This window comes from Ochotona curzoniae, unplaced genomic scaffold, assembly GCF_017591425.1.
Source record: "Ochotona curzoniae isolate NIBS_2020 unplaced genomic scaffold, NIBS_Ocur_1.0 scaffold_4701, whole genome shotgun sequence".
Lineage (NCBI taxonomy): Eukaryota > Metazoa > Chordata > Mammalia > Lagomorpha > Ochotonidae > Ochotona > Ochotona curzoniae.
The window spans coordinates 68,514,021-68,537,766 of record NW_024467122.1 but is presented as its reverse complement, the minus strand read 5'-3'; the positions used below and the strand labels follow the sequence as shown (position 1 = coordinate 68,537,766).

The 23,746-nt window shown below is 44.9% G+C and overlaps 1 protein-coding gene across 1 annotated transcript in view; it reads right to left on the bottom strand.

Annotated features, from left to right (window-relative positions):
- The window catches only part of TRIP4 (thyroid hormone receptor interactor 4), a 70,841-nt gene extending 57,598 nt beyond the window's left edge, over positions 1-13,243 (bottom strand). The window contains exons 1-3 of the mRNA XM_040968979.1: positions 13,036-13,243; positions 7,217-7,386; positions 3,939-4,072 (exon numbers count right to left, since the gene is read on the bottom strand). Coding sequence (XP_040824913.1) covers positions 3,939-4,072; positions 7,217-7,386; positions 13,036-13,136 — 405 coding nt within the window. The 5' untranslated portion in view covers positions 13,137-13,243. The remainder of the gene's footprint in view (positions 1-3,938; positions 4,073-7,216; positions 7,387-13,035) is intronic.
- Positions 13,244-23,746: the final 10,503 nt, after the last annotated feature.

Here is a 23,746-nt window from a genome sequence, read left to right as displayed (position 1 = left end):
TTTTTATGGAAAAAATATGTAATTATACAATAATGTCATCAACTAACAAAGTACTGGCTTAGTAACACATAGACAGCTGCTATAATCATTTATTATGCTTTTCTTTTTTTCTATTACTCTTTTCTGGAAAAGTTATTTAAGAATTATCATGTGACCTAACATTTCATTTATGTGTTTATATCTAAAAGGATCTCAAAGAGACACTTACACAACTATGTTCTTAACACCAACATTTGCTATAGCCAAGACATGGAAGCAACCCAAATGTCCGCCTGGGAAAAAGTGGGTAAACCAAATGTGGCATATGCATACACTGAACATCACTTGAGCTTAAAAGGGAAGGTGCTAAAAATATTGATGAACCTTAAGAATAGTGTGTTAAATGAACTCCAAGAGCCAGTCACAGAAAGATGAAAATGGTGCAATTGCACTTACATGAGATAACTAAAGTAGTGAAACCTATGGAAACAGAAAAATAGGACAATGGCTAAAATGAGAAGCTGTTTTACAGGAAGAGGGTTTCAGTTCTGCAAGATGAAACAGTTCTGGAAATATATCCCCAAAACTTATTGAGTTGTGTATCTTTTAAGTTCACTGTTATTTATTTGAAAGGCAGAGTAATAGAAAAAGAGTTTCCATCCACTGGCTCACTTCCCAAATGCCTGCGAAGCCCCCAGTGAGAGCCAACCTGGGAACCCAGATTTCTATTCAGTTCTCCCACAAGGGTGGCAAGAACATCATCACTTGAGTTATCTCCACTGCCTCCCATAGTCTGCACTAGCGAAGAATGCCAGGAGCTAGAAGGAGGTATCAAACACAGGTGAGGAGCCTGGAACTCAGAGTGGGTCGCCCACGTGGGTGGCAAAAACCCAAGTCCTTGAGTCATCACCTGCTACTGCTCAGGGTGCACATGAGCAGGAAGCTGAAATGGAAAGCAAGAACTGGGACTTGAACCCATACACTCATATATGGGATGTGGGCATCCCAAAGTATAGCTTTAACAAGTGCACCAAATACCTGCCACTAATGTTTAGTTGATTTCTATTGAAGTAACCAAATGTCCTGGTTTGCAGGGACTTATGGAAAAGGAAGTAGGGATACCAGAATGTAAGATATTCAGTGCTATTAACTGAAAATGATCCAAACTAACAAGAACAAATAGAGATCAATCATCTTTTTACATTTATTGCTCTTTGTTTGTCTGCTTCCCTTGTGATGGTGTATGTTCATTTCATTCCTATTTATAAAACCTTCTTTCTCCTTTTCTTTTCTTTTTAAAAGCTTTCTTCCTTGGACTGACATCGTGGTATAGTTGTTAAAGCCACCACCTGCAACACTGGTATCCTAAATGGATGCCAATTCATGTCCCTGTTAATAGCCTGGGTACAGTGGCCTGCCATCCACAAAGGAGACCCGGAAAAAGCTCCTGGCTCTGGCCTAGCTCAGTCCTGGCTATTGTGGCTGTTTGGGGAGTGAATCAATGAATAAAAACTTCTCTAACTCTTTCAAATATGTGAATTTTTAAAAAAATCTTTCTTTCTTCCTTTGAAAGGCAGAGCAATATCAACTATGTAAAGATTATCAAAATAAAATAATAATTAAAAAAAAAAGAAAGGCAGAGCAATGGGTGGGGAGTGGGGCTAGGGAGCAGAGACAGAGAGACATACTGGAACCATAAGAAAATCCAGGCAAACTGGTTAACTACTAGTGTTAAAGATTGCATGCTGTTGTGCCAGACACAATGGCTCTTCTTGCACACATGGGGATCCCATATAGGTGCTGGTACATGTCTTGGCTGCTCCACTTCCCATCCAGGCCCTTCCTGTGGCTTGGGAAAGCAGTCAAGGTTGGCCCAAAGCCTTAGGACCTTGTACCCACGTGGAAGACCCTAAAATTCCTGGCTCCTAGCTCCAGGCTCCTGGCTTTGGATCAGCTCAGTCCAGCCATTGAGGCCAACTGGGGAGTGAGTCAGCAGATGGAGGATCTTTCTGTCTCTCCATCTCTCTGCAAATCTGCCTTTTGAATAAAAATACATACATCTTTAAAAATGCATGTTGTTATGCCCTTGTGCTTATGTCTCCATGGTAACCAGGTATTCCCAGTGTTGGATATTTTCTGCTGGTCAGCAGGCCCAGGAAGCTCGATATATTTTCTGCTGGGTAAATTCTTGGCTTATAGCCACTACTCTGTAACCCTGAACAAATGGAGGAAGCCAATGTGGGCTGCTGCTGCTGCTGCTGCTGCAGTTGCCTGAGTAAAGAATGACCCTTCTGCCTATCGCTCCGTGCTTTTCAGTTCCTGACTCCGCTTGTCTAAATGTCCCCATGGTCCAACAATGGGTTCATTCTCCAGATAGCTACAACAGCCAGGGCTGGGCCAAGTCAGAAATCTGGAACTCCATCTGGGTCTCCCACATGAGCATCACGGTCATCTTCCACCACTTTCTCAGGTGTAGCAGCAAGGACTTGGATCGTATATAGGATGGTAGGTGGCGCAAACAGCAGCTTAATGTGCTGCCCCACACCACTAGCTCCAATTTTCTTTTTTCTTTTTTTTTTTTTTTATTGTTGTTTACCTTGTATTATGTGGTACAGTTTTATAGGCGCTGGGGATTCCCCCCCCCCAATTTTCTTTTAACATTATTTGCAGTTTTCTGTGTTTTTGCACAATGATTATATTCAGAATTTTTGGTCACTATTCTGCCATTTTAGCTATTAACTATTCCTTTGGAATATTTATCAAATTACCATGTTTATAAATATTTCTGGTTACCCTGGGGGGTTACTGTGAAAAACAGAAGAGAATATGGCCAAGCTGTGAAAGCTGAGGAGGAACCCAGCTCAAAATAGGGGAAAAAATGCAACAGCTGGAACTGTCCATTCTTTCAATGTAAGCCCATCAAAAAAAAAGTGATGCTGAAATCTAGGGCACTTGGTTAAATATTTTCCATTTGGGGTTGGCTTTGTGCTGTAGCAGGGAAAGCCACCACCTGAGTCACTGGCATCCCATGGGGGGGTGCCTGTTCAAGTGCCAACTGCTCTACTACATATTCAACTCCATGCAGGTTGCCTGGGAAAAGCAATGGAAGATGATCCAAATATCTGGGCCCTTGCCAACCACATGGGAGATGCAGATCAAGCTCCTGGCCCTTGCCTTGGCTTGGCCTAGTCATTTTCAGGCAACCGCAGAATGAACCAGAGGATGGAAACTCTCTCTCCCTGCCTCTCTCTTTCTCTGTAATAAGGACTTTCAAACAAACAAACAAAAAAAAAAAAAAAAAAGAAAAGAATAAAACAGTCCAACATGGTGGCCTAGCAGCTAAAGTCCTCACCTTGTATGCACTGGGATCCCATATGGGCACCAGTTCTAATCCCAGCAGCCCCACTTCCCATCCAGCTCCCTGCTTGTGGCCTGGGAAAGCAGTAGAAGACAGCCCAAAGCCTTGGGACCCTGCACCCATGTGGGAGACCTGGAAGAGGTTCCTGGCTCCTGGCTTTGGATCGGCTCAGCACTGGCCATTGCAGTCAATTGGGAAGCGAATCATCAGATGGAAGATCTTCCTCTCTGTCTCTCCTCCTCTCTCTATATATCTGACTTTGCAATAAAAATAAATCTTTAAAAAAAAAAAAAAAGCAAGCAAGCAAACTGAGGAAAAATTGTCAGCTGTTAAATAAATAAGTAAATCTTTTTCATTTCATTTCTCTCTCAACCTCATCTCTAAGCAAAAATTTCCTTCTAATACTTATATAATCAGGCAGCCAAAAACAATCTACCCCACAGGAAGCAGTGAGTCATTGCTATCATTTTCTTCCCCTAAAATTCATGCATTTGTTGAAGGCTTGCCATTCTACAGTAATTTGTACATTTTTCTCTCTGAAATGCATTAGTCACTTCCGCTTTCCCTAGCTTAGAGAAAGCCTGATTCCATAAATACTTACCTTGGCCAAGTCAAACGGTGTTTTGACCTCTACGGTCGTTTCAGGCTCAGCAAATGCAGGAACTTCCTGTTTGTTTCTCCCTTTCCGCCGACCTCGCTTAAGCTGGTCTCCAGGTCTTTGACTATCTAAAATTTCTTTTTAAAAAAAGTACACACACATACACAGATTAACAGCAGGACTCACTGCTGAACTTCAGATATATACTTAATATTTAAAGCAAGATATGAAATTAGGGGCCGGCACTGTAGCTCAACATGCTAATCTTCCACCATGTGATGCCGGTATCCCATAAGGATGCTGGTTCATGTCCTGGCTGCTCCACCTCCCATCCAGCTTCCTGCTGATGGCCTGGGAAAGCCAAAGATGGCCCAAGTCCTTGGGTCTCTTCTCTACATGAGAGACCCAGAAGAAAATCCTGGCCCCTGGCTTCAGATTGGCTGTTGTGGAAATTTGGGGACTAAACCAGCAGACAGAGATTCTTCTCTGCCTTTCCTTCTGTATGGAAATCTGCCTTTCGAATAAAAAAATAAAGAAAACTTTTTAAAGAAAAAGATACAAAGTTAGGTAGATTTTTAATTAATTATCTATTTCTTTAAAGTCAAAAATAATTTAAACCATTGTAGGAAAGTGGGAAAAGCTGCCACCTGCAATGCCAGAATCCCATTTGGGCACTGGTTCATGTTCCAGCTGCTTTACATATAATCAGGCTCTCTGCTAATGGCCTGGGAAAAGCAACAAAAAACATTATAAATGTTTGAGCCCCTGTCACTCATGTGGGATATCTAGATGAAGTTCCTGACTCCTGGCTTTGGCTTGGCACAACCATTGCCACCGCATCCATCTGGGGTATACATGTACAAATAGGAGATTTCTCTGTATTTCCTTCTCTATCCATAGTTATGACTAAAAAATACTTAGAAAACAATGATTATGGAGCTGACACTGTGGCAACAGCAGGCAGAGCTGTTACCTGTAGCACTAGCATTTCCTATGGGCTGCTCCTGGCAGCAGTCCTGGTTGCTTCTGATCCAGCTCCTTGCTGATATGCGTGGGAAAGCAGCAGATGATGGCCCAAGTGCTTGGACACCTGCACCCACATGGGAGCCTTGAAAGAAACTTCTGGTCCCTAGCAACAGCCTGTCTGAGCCGCAGTCACCGCAGTCATTTGGGGAGTGAAACAGCAAAGAGACGATCTCTCTGTCTCTCCCTCTGTGACTCTGTCTTCCAAATAAATAAATAAATAAATAAATTTTAAAACAAAATCTGACATTTTAGATTATATAACAATAGGTCACTTACCTTGGTGTTCATCTTTGGCACTGCTCAGTCACTTCTTTTTTTTAGATTAAATTTCATTTTTTACAGATTTATTATTATTATTATTTTATTGGAAAGTCAGATATAGAGGAGGAAAGACAGAGAGGAAGATCTTCTGTCCAATGATTCACTCCTCAAGTGACCTCAACAGTCAGTGCTGTGCCAATCCAAAGCCAGGAGTCAACAATTTCCAGGTCTCCCATGCGGATGCAGGGTCCCAAGGTTTTGGGCCATCCTCCACTGCTTTCCCAGGCCACAAGCAGCGAGCTGGATGGGAAGCGGTGCTCCTGGGATTACAACTGGGATCCCGGCACGTACAAGGTAAGGATTTTAGCCACTAGGCCACCGCGCCAGGCGATTTTATTTTTAATTTTATGATATAATTCCATAAGCTCCATTTATCTTACTCCTTCCCAAATTTCTTCTCCCACCACTGATTTCCGTTATATTATTACAATAGTATAAGCTCTCATAAGTCCATAATTCTACCAAATGTATCCTGACATTGCAGGTACAGACAATGGCAGACAGGGCAGCATACTAATGTCAAGACTTACTTAACAGTTTCATTGGGAATCCAACTTTGGTTTGGAAGTAGAGATGTATACTGCATTGAATCTTCATAACTCAATATGATAGTCTCTATTACACAGTTACTATACATTCCCTTAAATGAACAGTCATACAACAAAATCAACAACAGGAATAGTTTAAAAATTTATAACACCATGAAGTTAAATAACATGCTACTGAACGGGAATGCATTGATAAGGATTGAAAACAAAAAAGCATCCCAGAGAAAACGATGCTACTGCATGACCTATGAGTCATTGGAAAATTTAATAATAGAAAACAAAATATTTTGAAAAATGAAAATAAAAACAAAAATATCAAAAACAATGAATTGCAGCTAAAACAGCGTTGAAAAGCTATTGATCCTGCATTTTGCATGAAGCTTGCTGCTGAGTCACTTCTTTTTTTTTTTTTTAAAGATTTATTTTTTTATTTTTATTGGAAAGGCGGATATACAGAGAGGAGGAATGATAGAGAGGAAGATCTTCCGTCCGATGATTCACTCCCCAAGTGAGTGCAACGGCCGATGCTATGCCGATCCAAAGCCAGGAGCCTCTTCCGGGTCTCCCACGTGGATGCAGGGTCCCAAAGCCTTGGGCCGTCCCTGACTGCTTTCCCGGGATTAGAACCAGCGCCCATATGGGATCCCGGGGCGTGCAAGGCGAGGACCTTAACCAATGCGCCTTCGCGCCGGGCCCTGCTGAGTCACTTCTAACAGATATACCTACTTTAATTTATCAACATTTAATTTTCATCTAGGTATACACATAACTGAAGAACATTTCTTTAATTTAAGAATATATAGTGTACATTATTTTGAAGCCACATTTGTATTTGCAAACAGGAATCCTAATGTTATTTTCTAAGATGAAATGGTCTGAATTAGAATAATATTTATTATAAATGGAACAGTGCTGAAATGAAAAAATATATATGCAATTTTACTTAAGTTAGCTGTTGGAAAAAAATAGACTGGAAGAAAATAAATTCTTCAAACTTGCTCATCTGGGGCTGGTACCATGGTATAGGAGTTTAAGCCACCACCTGTGATGCTAGCATCCTTTGTGGGTACCAGTTTATATCCCAGCTACTCCACTTCTGATTCAGTTCCCTGCTTGTGACCTGGGAAAGCAGCAGAGGATGGTTCAAGCCTTGGGCCCCTGTACCCATGTGAAGGGCTTAGAAGAAATTCCTGGCTTTGGAACAACCCAGTCCCAGCCTTTGTAGCCATGTGGGGAGTAAATGAGCATATAGAAGGAAGATCACTCTCAGTCTCTTTTTCTCTTTGTAACTCTGCCTTTCAAATAAAAATCTCTAAAAATAAAACATAAAACAAGACACATGCTCATTTACCAGTAATGGTTCAACTGCCAATTACATTAACTTACCATCTTTTTTAAGGCACTGCTGCATAGGATCAGCAATCAGCTCCTGGTCATTCTTCTGCCATCGGGTTATAAGTTCTTCTATGAACTGACCTTTGGGGCCCTCGTTTCCCTGTAGGAGATCAGTTACATATTCTCGTATCTCTTCAGCACTCTCAATTGACAAAACATACCTCGAGAGAGAAAGATAAAGTTGCTGAAACAAGACTAATTTATAGCATATTTTCAATAATCTTAACAGAGACCAAGGTAGTAAAAGTACTTGGTTATCACTTTTTTTGCCGACAGCATTCTGCAAGCATGTTGAACATTCCTGAAGTGCACCACACCTTCTGCAAGAGGCGTGGCCAGCACCAGCTCCACAAAGGAACACGGTATAAGAAGAGTGAAGACTCCCTCTAAGCCCAGGGAAGATGGTGTTACGAAAAGAAGCAGAGAGACTATGGCAGGCAGACTAAGCCAATTTTCTGGGAAAAAAAGCTAAAACTACAAAGAAGGTTATGCTGAAGTTGGAGTGTGCAGAGCCCAACTGCAGATCCAAGAGAACATTGGCTACTAAAAGATGGCAACATTCTGAACTGGGAGGAGATAAGTAAAGTGCCAGTGACCTAGTTCTAATCTTCATCCTCTGCTTTGTTATGAAGACAATAAAATCTTAAGGTTATTATTATTATTTTTAAAAAATTTATTTATTTTTATTACAAAGTCAGATATACACAGAGAAGGAGAGATAGAAAGATCTTCCGTCTGACGATTCACTCCCCAAATGAACGCAATGGCCGGTGCTGGGCCGATCCAAAGCCAGGAGCCAGGAACCTCCTCCAGGTCTCCCACACAGGTGCAGGAACCCAAAGCATTGGGCCGTCCTCGACTGCTTTCCCAGGCCACAAGCAGGGAGCTGGATGGGAAGTGGAGCTGCTGGGATTAGAACTAGCACCCATATGGGATCCCGGCGCGTTCAAGGCGAGGACTTTAGCTGCTACACCATGCCGCTGGGCCCAGGTTATAATTATTTTTTAAATTACTTAGATATCTATTATATAGCTAAGGATTGTGCTTGATGCAAAGAACGCAGATCTGATTAGAGCAAACCCGCCACGTCAAGCAGGTCAAATCTAACCAGCAGTATTTAATCAGTAACTGTCCTTCTGTATATCTAGAATTCAGTCTTATGAAGAACTGGGAATAACTACACATTTGCCATGATATCTTACTGCAAAGCAACACAAATTACTTAATCTCTATATTGAAAATCCCACGGCCCGGAGCGATAGCGTAGCAGCTAAAGTCCTTGCCTTGAAAGCACCAGGATCCCATACACGTGCCGGTTCTAATCCTGGCAGCCCTGCTTCCCATCCAGCTTCCCATCCTGCTTGTGGTCTGGGAAAGCAGTCGAGGACAGCCCAGAGCACTGGGACCCTGTACCCGTGTGAGACACCTGGAAGAAGTTTCTGGTTCCTGGTTTTAGATCCGCGTAACACTGGCTGTTGCGGTCACTTGGGAAGTGAACCATCAGATGGAAGATCTTCCTCTCTTCCTCTGCTCCTCTCTGTATATCTGACTTTGTTATAAAAATAAAATAAACCTTAAAAAAAGAAAGAAAAAATCCCAATTTTCTCTTAGTTCATAATTCAACATTATTAAAAACTGGGATAGGTATCTGGCACAGCAGTTAAGATGCAGCTTGGAATGCCTGGATGCTGTATCAGGATGCCGGTTAATTCACATCGTAGGTCATGGCTTAAATACAGAATCCGTGCCACACGAGTGCGAGTCTTGGCTCCTGGCTTTGGCCTGGCCCAGCTTCAGTAGGCATTTTGGGAATGAAGCAGTGGATGGAAAAATCTGTCTCGGCCACTGTGTCTTTCAAATAAAAGTAAATTTTAAAAAACATTCTTAAACATTGTAAATCAGGGCCCACCGTGATAGTGTAGAGGTTAAAGTCCTCGCCTTGCATGCCTGGGATCCCATATGGTTGCTGGTTCTATTCTGGGCGGCCCTACTTCCCATCCAGCTCCCTGCTTGTGGACTGGGAAAGCAGTTGAGGACAGCCCAAAACCTTGGGACCCTGCATCCAAGTAGGAAACCTGGAAGAGCTCCTGGCTTCGGATTAGCTCAGCCCAGCTTGGGGAGTGAACCATCGAACGGAAGATCTTCCTCTCTGTCTCTCCGCTTCTCAGTATATCCACCTTTCAATAGAAATAAATAAATCTTGGGCCCAGCGTGGTGGCGCAAGTGGTTAAGTCCTCGCCTTGCACTCCCGGGATCCCATATGGGTGCCGGTTCTAATCCCGGCAGCCCCGCTTCCCTTCCAGCTCCCTGCCTGTGGCCCAGGAAAGCAGTTGAGGACGGCCCAAGGCTTTGGGACCCTGCACCCGCGTGGGAGACCGGAAGAGGCTCCTGGCTTCGGATTGGCATAGCATCGGCCATTGCGCTCACTTGGGGAGTGAATCATCGGACGGAAGATCTTCCTCTCTGTCTCTCCTCTCTGTATATCCGCCTTTCCAATAAAAAAATAATAAAAATAAATCTTAAAAAAAAAAAAGAAAGAAATCTTTAAAAAAAAAAAAGAGTGTAAATCAAGGTTATTATCAAATAAATAGATGCATTTTAAGGAAATACTATAAAGGGCTCATTAAAATGAAATGAGGTAAAAGTCCAAGTTAGTCCAACTAATTTTTAGTCAACCTGTATCAAGTGTTTTTAAAGTAATCTAAGAGTTCTAATCTATGAATCTACATAAAATGAGACATAAAAACTACATGTAAAAAGTTAACTACAAAAATAAATAAATAAATAAAAGTTAACTCCAAGTGCTGGTGCCGTGACTCATCAGGTGCCAGTGGCTCTACTGCCAGGTGCTCTATTCCCCATTTCATGTGCCACCTGCTCCAGCTATTTTTTTTTAAAGATTTATTTTATTTTTATTGGAAAGTTAGATATACAGAAAGGAAGATATTCTATCCGATGATTGTCTCCCCAAGTGGCTGCAACAGCTGGAACTGAGCCAATCTGAAGCTGGGAGCCAGGAACCTCTTCCAGGTCTCCCTCACGGATGCAGGGTCCCAAAGCTTTGGATCATTCTTGTCTGCTTTCCCAGGCCACAAGCAGGGAGCTGGATCGGAAGTGGGGCTGCTGAGATTAGAATCAACACCCACATGGGACCCTGGCAAGGTGAGAACTTTAGTCGCCAAGCAATCACGCCAGGCCCAGATGCTCCAGTTCTAATGCAGCTTTCGGCTCATGCCTAGGAAAGCAGTAGATAATTAAAATAAATAAATCTTAAATTAATCTAAAATTAAAATAAATAAATCTTATTTAACCACTAAAAGTGAAATTTTCTAGTAATCACTGACCTGAAGATATGTTCCTATTATAGTGATAAGTCAAATAGTATAGTATAGTGTAGATGTGGATTGCCATAAAGGAAATCTACAAGCTACCACTTATTTTAAGGGACTTCTTTTTTTAAAGATTTATTTATTTTTATTGAAAAGTCAGATATATAGAGAGGAAGATCTTCTGTCTGATGATTCACTCCCCAAGTGACCGCAATAGCCAGAGCTAATTTCTTAACCACTAGACCAAATGCCTGTGCTAAAGGGTTCATTTTTATTCAGTATAAGCTAAAGAAATTTCACCCTGGTTCTAAGCTGTAAGCAATGTGGAAGTATAGAATAGAGCATAATCTTGACTAAGAAAAATTTAAGGGGTAAGTGTTTTGATGCAATGAATTAAGTCATTGTTTATGACACTGGCATCCTATATTTGGAGCAGAGTTGGAGCCTAGCTGTTCTGCTCTCAATCCAGCTCCCTGCTAATGCTCCCCGGGAAGTAATGAGAAGACAGCTCAAGCACTCAGGCCTCAGCACCCATGTGACAGACCAGGATGCAATCTGTGGCTACTGCTCCAGCTTGACCAAGAGCTGGTTAATCCATCCCTTTGCCAGGACCAGAGCCATGGCAGAGCAGGTTAAGTGCCCACCTGCAGTACTGCCATCCCATTCGGACACAGGTTCAGGTTCAGCCTGCTCCAGTACCAATGCAGGCCCCTACTAATGCCTTGCAAAAGCAACAAATGATGGTTTCAATGCATGGGCCCCTGTATGCAGGTAGCAAACCTGGAGGAAGATCCTGGCTTGGGACCAGCTCAGCTCCAGGCACTGTGGGCATCTGGGAAGTGAATCAGGGTTTGGAACATTTCTCCCTCTTTTTCTACCTTTGCCTTTCAAATAAAATAAATAAAATAATTACATATAGTAGAAAGAGTAGTTTCTGGGTTCTGGTATTACAGTAATTTTGTTCTAGTTTATTTCTACTTTCTATAGTAAATAAGTCTTATTAAAGAAAATTAATGAAAACAATGATAAATTAAAATATAGATCCTCAGAGTATTAAAAGATGTTTAGAAATCATAATCCAGACACAATAGTATGGGACACAAGGAAAAATATAATTATATATCCTTTCCTTTTAACTTTTTTATTTTTATATTAAATATTTATTTATTTTTATTACAAAGTCAGATATATAGAGAGGAGCAGGAGAGAGAGAGGAAGATCCTCCGTCCAGTGGTTTACTCCCCAAGTGAGCGCAATGGCTGGGGCTGAGCTGATCCGAAGCCAGGAGCCAGGAACCTCCTCCAGGTCTCCCACACAGGTGCAGGGTCCTAAGGCTTTGGGCCGTCCTTGACTGCTTTCCCAGGCCACAAGCAGGGAGCTTGATGGGAAGTGGAGCTGCTGGGATTAGAACCGGGACCCACATGGGATCCCTGCGCGTTTAAGGCTAGGCCATGCCGCCAGGCCCTACTTTTAACTTTTCAATTTATTTATCAAAAGGTAAAGAAATATGGGAAGAGATCTCCTATTTTCTAGTTCTATTACACAGTTTAAAATACATGCACACTCATAAAAAAAAAAAAAGCTCTCTTCTCCCTTTCCCTGCCAATAAGTATATTTCCATCCCAACTCAAAAACTCACCCCCGACTTCCCCAAAAAATTTCCAAAACCATAAAATAGGTTTCAGCATGAAGGAAGGAGGAATCGGGTGAAGCAACACTTGCAAGTTTCCCTAATTAAATCCCGTGTTTGTCCCTCGGCAGTAACATCTGCACTTTCACTTGTAACTATACTTTCATTCTCAGGGCCAAAATCAGTCAATCTTCGCAGCTTCTCCAGGCTTGAAGGACCACCTCTATGCCACGGACCCACCACGCCTTCCACCCTTTTCTCCTCACCACTGAGCTAAACACCACACAACCTCACTGTCCCACCCAGCACCTGGCCGCTAGCATCAGGTCTACTCTCTCCACTTCCCAACAGTCTCAAAACATTCGAGATACACGCTGTATTCATGATTACTTTGGAGAGAACGTTCCTATATTGCTATAAGAGCAACAGAAAGCAGGAGTCAGGAGCGGACCACGCCACCTCTAGAAGCATCCCAGGTCCTGCTGGACACAACTCAGACCGCGCCAACCAACACTTCAGAGTCGAGGACTTCTGGAAAGACAGCTTTCTCTCTACAATCTGTAGAGAACAAGATCCCGCCACAATCTTAGAGAAACAAATGATTAGGAATTTGGCGGCGTTTTCCTAGGGGAGGGAAGAAAAAGAAGCCCGCCGGCAAATGGTGGCGCCTGACATGCTGAGAAACCGAATTACAAAGGCGGAGGCCAAACAGGCGCCTACAACAGGTCGACGGGAGTGTTCCCCGACCCCGCCTTTTACACCAATTCCTTCTCTTCCGTCAACTTCTCAGTCCGTTCAGCCAAGTGCACCTTCCAGCCCTCCGACCCTCCTCGGCCCCGAACCGCTCTCACTGCATGATTTCCTCGCTGACATCCAGGCCGAAAGTTTTCCGCAACTGCTCGGTGCACCAGCGAACCAGCGGCTCTCCGGACGCCGCCCCGGCCACCGCCATCTTCCCCCGGCCGGAACCAGCTGAGCTGCAAAAAGCCCGTGCGTCCTGCGCCGGACTAGTTCCCTTTGCAACACCGACCGACTCGCGCGGGTTCCGCCAGCCTGCACAGCCCCACCGGTGCACCTGTCTGCTCCCTCAGCCCTGAGCTCACACCCACGCGCGAGGATTCACTGCGGCCTTAGGTGGGGGGCTGGAAGAAGGCCACTGCATCGTCGTCAGTGCAAACAGCTATTAAAAGCTACAACTAGACAAATTTTAAATACAGTATTCCCAAACCTAAAGGCCCCCCTTCCTCTCTCTCCTCTCTTTTTCTCTCTAATATTCCCAGTATAACCAAAAACACCAAATAGGCACAGAAGGAAGCAACATGAACAGGTGTTGGAATTTCGATTTCACCTAAATTCCCAACCACAATATGGGAATACGAGGACTCCATATTGTGTAAACCAAATTTACCAGGGGCTCGAGTTTTCTGTTGCATGGCTGGCTTTTCAAACATGAACAAATAAAACTGTTGATTTCCTTAAAACTAATTGTATCAGTGATTATATTAAATTGGATGCAGTTTCACCATGATAATGGTAATATTATATTGGCATAGCCACAATCCCATATATGAATTAAATTTGGATTATATTTATTCCTCAAATTTTGGCTTTTTAAAGATGGAATGTGGGGCCCGGCGCGGTGGCGCAGTGGTTAACGTCCTCTCCTTGCCGGGACGTTATGGGTGCCTAACCGGGATCCCATATGGGTGCCGGTTCTAATCCCAGCAGCCCCACTTCCCTTCCAGCTCCCTGCCTGTGGCCCGGGAAAGCAGTCGAGGACGGCCCAAAGCTTTGGGACCCTGCACCCGCGTGGGAGACCCGGAAGAGGCTCCTGGCTTCGGATCGGCATAGCATCAGCCGTTGCGCTCACTTGGGGAGCGAATCATCGCACGGAAGATCTTCCTCTCTGTCTCTCCTCTCTGTATACCTGCCTTACCAATAAAAATAAATCTTTTTAAAAAATTTTTTAACAAAGATTTATTTTTATTTGGAAGGAGAGGTAGAGAGAGGTTTTCTATCTGATCATTAGCAGTGCCCCAAATGACCACAACAGCCAGAACTGAGCTGATCCAAAGCTGTGTAAAAATAAATCTTAAAAAAAAAAAATGGAATGTGGTACTTACAGGTGGAGGAATAGTCTGTGGAGCTACCATGCAGCATCTTAGGATACCACTGACCAGCTCCTGTGGTCTTGCGTTCTGTTAGCCCTGGGGAGCACCCACCACCTCACATCCACGGTTCCAGGAACAGACCACCAACAACAGGTGTGAAACGGCACTTCTGCTTGCCCTAGTCATGGGATCACTGTAGACTTTCTTTCTGGGAGCCTGCCCCCCTGCGGGCTCTCCAACCTGGGGCCCAGACGTCCTGGGCAATGTCCCAGTAATCCACTGGTGAAGTCCATGCAGCCTTGAAGACTACAAGATGTGCGCAGCTCCTATCACATACTGCTGACGATGGGGCATTCATTCATGTGCTTGCCACACTCAGTACAGGTTACCACATGGACAAACCGCAGGGACGCACACTCAGTGAGTGCCTGAATGCATTCAGATCTTATAAGGCTCTCCTCTAGGTTTGACAGCCCCACACACCAGGTGCGGGATTCATTTCTGACCTTGGTACAGCCAGGCCACCCTCTCCATCAGCCCCAAACCACTCCACTTCTCACAACAGCAGTCCTGGTGGTTGACCCCAGGCCCCAGCCAGAATCTTTCAGCCCCAGCACTGTCCGGCCTTGGGTGTCCTCTAGGTGGCGCCGGTGAGACAGAGCGGCCCTGGCCTGGGACAAAGCTTTCCTCTGGGTCAAGGGACTGGATCTCATCCTCAGCAGATGCCATGGCTGTGCTCTCCAGAGGAGAGGTTCCTCTTGTTCCTGTGGCACGTGACCGTTGACCTGCTGGTGTTCCTGCACCTGAGCTGGGGCCACAGAGGGGCCTATGCAGGAAAAGGAGCGTGAGGCCCTGGCCAAGGTGGGAGGTACTGTGCACAAGCTGTGTGGCTGGCTCAGGGAGGCCTGCTGCTCAGGTGAGTCTATGGACTAGACAACGCTGCAGGCTGCTGGCCAAGCACCAAGAACACCAGCTCTTCTTTCTCCCGGCAATCAGCATGGGAATTTCATGGAAACTGAGACAGTTCACCAGTCCTCTTCACTTTTATCTTCAAGAGCTCCTCTCGCTGGAAGGCTGTGGCTCCAAATTACTCACAGAGGTGTCCGAGGTGGAATGCATTGCCCATTAACTCCCACAGGTCTGGCAGACCATTTCCAATAGTCCAAGCACATCTGCTTCCTGGCCAAGGCTGTGAAGTAGCCTCCCAGTCCTGGCAGCCTGGATCTGAGCCTGTTGTGGAAAGGAAGAAGCCAGACCCAGGTTTGGAATAGGATTGCCTCTGCCTCTCTGAGAAGCTGGTACCTCCTTAGGCTGTCCATCTAGATGGAAGAAGTAGCAGCAGGTTGCCCATATGACAAAATCAGCCATTTCAGCCATCTGTAGAGCACATACCTGGCCATCTACAGCAGGGACTGCGGGCCTCACAGTCGTGGTGCAGACCCAAGGGCTGAGTGATATTGAAGCTGTAGGAATAATGGTTGTAATATCATCAGGGTGGCCTTAGGAATTCAGTACAATCACAAAATAGCAGTTTTGTACAGAGACAGGAGAGTTCTACCTGCTAGGTCACTCCCCAAATGGCTGCCAAGGCTAGGGCGGAGCTAATTTGAATCAAGAGCCAGGAGCCTCTTTGAGGTATCCCACATGAGTGCAATGTCCAAACAATCTGAGCCATCTTCTGCCACTTTCCCAGGCCACAAGCTGGCAGCTGGATCAGATGTGGAGCAACCCATCATAGACTGGGACTAGAGGGACTAGAGCTATAACCCAGAGGGCAGCAGCCACTGGGATGCTCACCCTGCAAGGCAGAGGATTAGCCTGGGAGCCACCATGCTGGCCTGGGATTGGGTATTAGTGACCTTTCACTTCAATTCCCAGCCCATGATGTCCCTCTAGTGTGAGCCAGTCTTGTCAAGGGTGCATTTCCTGATACACAGCTGGCTTTTCTACGCCTACACTCATGAAGCACCCATCATTTTCTTTAGGGACTTGGGCTCAGTGATTATAGTAAAATGGGTACTGGCTCATTTTTTTAATGCTGATATTTTCATCGGCATAATGAAAATCCTTTTAAGTGCTTTGATTCAAATGTGGTTTTGATTGGCTTTGTTGTCACTGATTTGCCTTTTGTTTTTGCATTATTATTATTATTATTATCATTTTATGATACAGTTTCATAGGTCCTAAGATTTCTCTTACTCTCTACCAGTGTTCCCACAACCACCCCCCCAAGTTCCCCTATATGTTGCTACATTTCTTCATAAACAATCACATGACTATTGTGGGCATGGACAATGGCAGAGAGTTCAGCATCCTATTATCAAGATGTAGTTATCAGTTTCACTGACATTCTATCTTTGATCTGGAAGTAGAGATACATACTGCATTGTATCCTCACATCTGGATATAATAGTCTCCATTGCACAATTACTATACATCCCCCTGAAATGAAAAGCCACATTTCTTTATCTGAAGGACAGAATCTTTTTTTTTTTTTCTGTAAAGTCCTCTGTTCCTTAGTTTCCATCCTTCTCCCCCAGATGACTGAAAGAGGGGCTTATCATGTCACACAGGCAGAGCCAGTTGCAGCAGCTTCCCACATGATTACATCTGTTGTTTCGGTTGCACATGGCTATCTGAGGCAGGGACCTGCAGGCTTCAGGGTGGTGGTGTCTCCAGGCTGAGAAGCATCAAAGCACTAGGAAAGTTCCTTGTAAATTCCTCATGGAGTTCCCAGAAGGTTGATTACAAAACCAAAAAAAAAAAAAAAAAAGAAAGAAAAGAAAAAGAAACTAACACTTTTCCAGAAAGGGGAAAGAGAGAGGCATATCTTTCTGCTGGTTGACTCTAAATGGCTGCCAAGGCTAGGGCTGAGCTAATTTGAACCAAAGCCAGGAGCCTCTTCCAGGTCTCCCACACAAATCCAGGGTCCAAAGAACCTGAGCCATCCTCTGCCACTTTCCCAGGCCACAAGCTGGCAGCTGGATCAGATGTGGAGCAACCCATCATAGACTGGGACTAGAGGGACTAGAGCTATAACCCAGAGGGCAGCAGCCACTGGGATGCTCACCCTGCAAGGCAGAGGATTAGCTTGTCAGTGATCGTGTTCGCCTGGGATTGGGCTTTAATTACTTTTTACTTCAGTTCACATCCAAAGATATCTTTCTGGTGTGAGGCAAACTAGTCAAGGGTGCATGTTTCTTTCAGGCTAGATTGAGGAACCACCTGGAAAGTGCAAGGTCCAGGGCTGGGAGTAGGCCTAGTAGGGAAATTGTGGGCACCCCTTAGATGGGCTATAGCTCCCACTTGTAAGCATGGCCACCAGGGCTCGGGGCAGGCCTGGCTGGACTGGTAGTGGCACCTGCCATCATGAGTATGAGATAAATAGTGGAATTGGTCAGGCTGAGCTAGGCCCAAAACGCACTGATGTCTAGAAGAGCCAAATAGGATGCAGGATGGATTGGACCCACATATTGCACACACTGGCAGACACAGGGACTTGGGGTGGGCCTAGTGGGAGGTATTGGGGGTTGCTCTAATTACGCTTCAGTTCCTGTTCATATGTAAGAGGGCGTAGTGTGTGGAGGGCTGGGTTGGCTTGGCTGTAGCATCCATTGGTTAGCATATGTGATGAGGCTGGGGACAGAATTGAGCACCAGTGTGTGTGTGAGTGAAGGACTGAACTGGACCCCACACTGGCTGGCACACACAGGAGGCAGGTCTGGGGTATCCTCCGTGAAGTTTCTGTGGGGACCTCCCAACTGGGCTACTGGACTCAAAATTTCAGTCATAGGGAAAAGCACAGGATCTGTGGTCTGACCATGGACTAGCTTTCCTCTGTTGCTAAAACCTGTGCAGCAGATGACATGCCCAGATACACACAGGGGCATGACAACAAGCTCATTGAGGATATCTAGTACCATGGAGCGCAGAACAAATTGAACAGATCTCCCAGGCAAGCTTGGACAGTGAGTATCTCGGCTAGTGGAGACTCTAAGATGGACTATGTCAGCTAATGGACCTTGGAAGGATTTCCTCTGCCTTGGAGCAATGAAATCAACAGCATCTCAGAAATGTCAAAATCACTTGAGCAGTGCCCCTGGAACCTGCTCCATATCTGGGAAGAGATTGGGGGGCACAGGCACTATCTCTCTCCCTGGGTACTGATGTGGTTGGGCTGTTGTGAGCGGCTCTCTCTGGTTCTCTTCTCACTTTTCCCAGATAACATGAAGAAAAAAGGAGGTAGAAATAATGGTCTCACCCATTTCCCCCATTCCTTGACACTCTCCACCCTAGTTAATGGTGCACATAGGCATGCATCATTTTTAACTTTGGAAACATCATCAAAAGGAAAATAAATTATTATTGGAAAAAACACTTTTCTTTGCTCACTCACAAAAATCAGCAGCATTTAGTGTTAGTTTTCATGTATCCAAATAACAACCTGATATTATACATTTTTTTAAAAGATTTATTTATTGATTTATTTGTTTATTATTACAAAGTCAGATATACAGAGAGGAGGAGAGAGAGGAAGATCTTCCATCCGATGATTCACTCCCCAAGTGACCACAACAGCTGGTGCTGAGCCGATCTGAAGCCAGGAGCCAGGAGCTTCCTCCAGGTCTCCCATGCAGGTGCAGGGTCCCAAAGCTTTGTGCCATCCTCTACTGCTTTCCCAGGCCACAAGTAGGGAGCTGGATGGGAAGCAGAGCTGCTGGGATTAGAACCGGCACCCATATGGGATCCTGGCACGTTCAAGGCGAGGATTTTAGCCACTAGGCCATGCCGCTGGGCCCCATGTTATACATTTTTAAAGAAAGATTTATTTATGTGTATTTAAAGGTCTGTTTTTCTTTTTCTGGAAATTCCTGTGTTAATTAGTTACCATCACAACCCCAGATTGCTGAAACAGAGACTCATCATGTTTTTTTTTTTTATAAAGACTTAATTTATTTTTACAGAAAAGACAGATTTACAAAGAGAATGAGAGACAAAAAGAGAAGGATCTCCCATTACCCAGGTCACTCCCAAATGACTACCAGCAACATTTAATAGTAGCTATCTTGTTTCCACATAATTGACCTGATGCTGTATAATGTCTTAGACATTTCTCTATGTTTATTTGAAAGACAGTCTTTTTTTTTTTTTCCTGTAAAGTCCTCCGTTCCTCGGGTTCCATCCCCTCCCCACTTGACGGAAAGAGGGACTCATCATGTCACACAGGCAGGGCCAGTTGCAGCAGTTTCCCTCATGATAAAATCTGTTATTTCGGCCACCTGTCCATTCCACACGTAGCGATCTCAGGCAGGGACCTGCCTGCTTTACTGCAGTGGTGGTGGTGTCTCCAGGGCTTAGAAGCAATGGGGATTTGGGTGGCGATTGTGACATTCTCACAGGTGGCCCTAAGGTGTCTACCCCTTCCAAATGGCAGATTTTTTTTTTTTTAACAGAAAGAGACAGAGAAGATCTTCTATCTATTTGGGGAGCAGCCCCTAAATGGCCGCAATGGCAAGAGCTAAGGTGACATGAAGCCAGGAGCTTCTTCTGTGTCACTTACATTGGTGCAGGGTCAAGGATCGGGCTGTGCTTTATTGCTTTCCCAGGCACATTAAGAGGGATTTTGATAAGTAGTGGAGCAACTGGGACTTGAATCTTATGGATGTCCATATGGAATGCTGGCACTGCAGGCGGAGGCTTAACTTAGTATACCATAGTGCCAACTCTCCAAATTAAAAATATATAATTTGTTTCTTTCCTTGACTTCGAAATATTTTGTTTTCCAGATAGTTAAGATTAGCGGGTATGTATGTATGCATGTAGCATCGATTTGATAAAGTCATCTATGTTACAGGCCCTTTTTTCACTAAATCCTGCACTGGAGGGATATGCTGTATTTTATCTGACAAACTGAAATCTTCTGGTGCAATTATAGTTCATCTGTATCCATTTTATCCCAAAACTAAAATATTAACTTCTTGAAGACAAAGAGTATGTCTTTTTTTTTAAGTGTTCAAATTATTTATTTATCTTAAAGATAAAAAAATAAAGAAAGCAAGGGAGATAGATCCTCTATCCACTGGCTCATCCCCAAAAGACCACAAGGGCTGAGGCTGGACCAGGCCAGAGCCATGACTTAAGAGCCCCATTCTAATCTCCCATATGGGCCCCAAAAGGTTGGGCCATCTTCCACTGCTTTCCCAGATATACCAGCCAGGAGGTAGATTGGAAGTGGAGCAATCGACTCAAAGCATCAGCGCCTATGTTGGATGCCAGCACTGCCGATAGTGGTTTAACTCATTATCCCACAGTACAGGCCTGAGATTATCTCAAATGTTTTGCACAGTAGGGGTCAGTGATGTGCTACATCGGGTTAAGCTGCCATTTGAAGTGTCAGCATCCCACAATGAAGTGCTGACTGTCAGGCTGCTCTGCTTTTCCATCTGGTTCCCTAGCAAAACTGGAATATGATCTAAGCACTTGGGCTGTGCCACTTATGTAGGAGACTGGAACGGGATTTCTAGTTTCCAGCTTCAGCCTGGCCCAGCCAGCCCTTAGCCACTGTGACCATTATGATCACTGTGAGAGTGAACCAGCAGATCTCTCGTCTTTCTCTCTCTCGTCTTTCTCTCTCTCTCTCTCTCTCTCTCTCAGTTTTCTGCCTTTCATGTAAATGCGTCTTTTAAAAAATTTTTTTTCTTTTTTTTTTAAAAAAGATTTATTTTTATTATTTTTTCATTGGAAAGGCGGATATACAGAGATGAGAGACAGAGAGGAAGATCCTCCGTCCGATGATTCACTCCCCAAGTGAGCGCAACGGGCCGATACTATGCCGATCCGAAGCCAGGAGCCCCTTCCGGGTCTCCCACGCGGGTGCAGGTTCCCAAAGCTTTGGGCCATCCTCGACTGCTTTCCCAGGCCACAGGCAGGGAGCTGGAAGGGAAGCGGGGCTGCTGGGATTAGAACCGGCGCCCATATGGGATCCCGGGCGTGCAAGGCGAGGACCTTTAACCACTTGCGCCAGCGCGCCGGGCCCTAAAAAAATTTTTTTAACAAGATTTATTTTTGTTGGACAGTCAGATATACAGAGAAGGAGAGACAGAGAGGAAGATCTTCCGTCCAATGATTCACTTCCCAAGCGGCTGCAATGGCCAGAGCTGAGCCAATCTGAAGTCAGGAGCCTCTTCTGGGTCTTCCTCAGGGGTGCAGGGTCGCAAAGCTTTGGGCTGTTCTAGACTGCTTTCTCAGGCCAACATGCAGGGAGCTGGATGGGAAGTATAGCCACCAGGATTACAACTGGCGGCCATATGGGATCCCAGCGTGTGTAAGGTAAGGACTTTAGTCACTAGGAAAATTGCACCGGGCCTAGTGAAAAATTTTTTTTAAAGATTTATTTTTTAGTTTTGTTGGAAAGGTGGATATACAGAGAGGAGAAGACAGAGAGGAAGATCTTCCGTCCGATGATTCACTCCCCAGGCAGCCTCAACGGCTGGAGCTGAGCCGAACCGAAGCCAGGAGCCTCGTCTGGGTGTCCCACGCGGGTGCAGGGTCCCAAGGCTTTAGGCAGTCCTCAACTGCTTTCCCAGGCCACAGGCAGGGAGCTGGATAGGAAGCAGGACTGCTGGGATTAAAACCGGTGCCCATATGGGATCCCAGGCATGCAAAGCGAGGACCTTAACCACTACACCACCGTGCCGGGCCCTGAAATTTTTTTTTTTTAAATAAAATACGCATCCTTTTCTCATAAGGCATCCATCAATAATCATAACAGATCGGTATTGTGGTGTAGCACATGAAATCACCACCTGAGATGCTAGTATCTCATTAGGCACCAATTCAAGTCCTAGATTTTCCATTTCCCCTCCAGCTCCCTGATAATGGCCTGGAAAACAGCAGAGGATGGCCCAATTCCTTGAGCCCCTGCATTCATGTGGGAGGCCAAGAATAAATTCCTATCTCCTGGCTTCAGACTGGCTTAGCCGTGGCTACTGCAGCCACTGGGGAGTGAACTAGCAAATGGGAGGTATCTACTTCTCCTTCTGTCTCTGATGTAGCTCTGACTTTCAATTAAACATAAATACATTTTCAAAAATAACTGCAATCTGTAGTTTGTAATGTCATTTAGGATATTTTTCAATTTTTTAAAAGATTTATTTATTTATTGGAAAGTCAGATATACAGAGAGGAGAGACAGAGAGGAAGATCTTCCATCTGATGATTCACTCCCCAAGTGAGCACAACAGCCAATGCTATGCCGATCCGAAGCCAGGAGCCAGGAACTTCTTCCAGGTCTCCCACACGGGTGCAGGGTCCCAAAGCTTTGTGCCGTCCTCGACTGCCTTCCCAGGCCACAAGCAGGGAGCTGGATGGGAAGTGGGACTGCTGGGATTAGAATCGGCGCCCATATGGGATCCTGGCACATTCAAGGAGAGGATTTTAGCAGCTAGGCCACGGCGCCAGGCTCATGTTTTTCAAAATTTTACCAGTTTATTTATTTAAAAGGCAGAGTGGCAGAGCAGAATGAGTGTTTTTCCATCTGCTGCTTTAGTTGCCAGATGCCAGCACCAGTCAGGGTTGGGCTGGGCCAGGCAGAAGCCAAGAGCCCAAAACTTCATTGTGTCTCCCATGTGTCAGGGACCTAAGTACTTTAACCATTACCTGCTGTACATTAGTGAAGTACTGCAGAAGTGATGCTGGAAGCTGAGCAGGGGTCAGAACCTCAACATTCCAATAAGAGACATGGGTGTCCCAAGTGGCATCCTAACTCCTGTGTAAAATGCCTGCCACACGTGATGATTTATTATTCAAGACTGATTTATTTGAGAGGCAGAGCTCTAAACAGAGAGGGAGAAATCTTTTGTGTTCTGGCCCATTTACAAATGAGCACCATAGCTGGGGCTGGGCCCGGCTGAAGCCAGGAGCCTCTAACTCTATGCAGGTCTCCCACGGCAGTCGCAGGGGCCCAGGCACTTGGGTTATCTTTTGCTGCTTTCTCAGGTGCAGTTAGCAAGAGGCTAAGATCATTGGTATAGCAGCCAAGTCTGTGGCATAATGGGTAAAGTTACAATGCAATGCCAGCATCCTAAAAGACGCACCCATTCACGTCCTAGCTGCTTTCAGTTCCTGTCCAGCTTCCTGCTAATCTACCTGTGAAAACACTGGGAGGATGGCCAAGGGTTTGGGTCCTGGCACCCTCTGGGAGACCTGGATGAAGCTTCTTTCTGGGTGTTGCACAGCTCTGATCACTGAAGTCATCTGGGGAGTGAACTAGCGGGGCATCCAAAACTCAAACCCATGCTAATAAGGGATGCCAGTGTTATGGAAATGGCTTAATCTGCTGTACCACAATGCCAGCTCATGTCTATTTTAAAAACTACTAAACAGAGAAAGAAAACACATTCATGTTAAAAGACTTAAAGATCTTTTCTGGTATAAGTTTAGGTGGAAATTC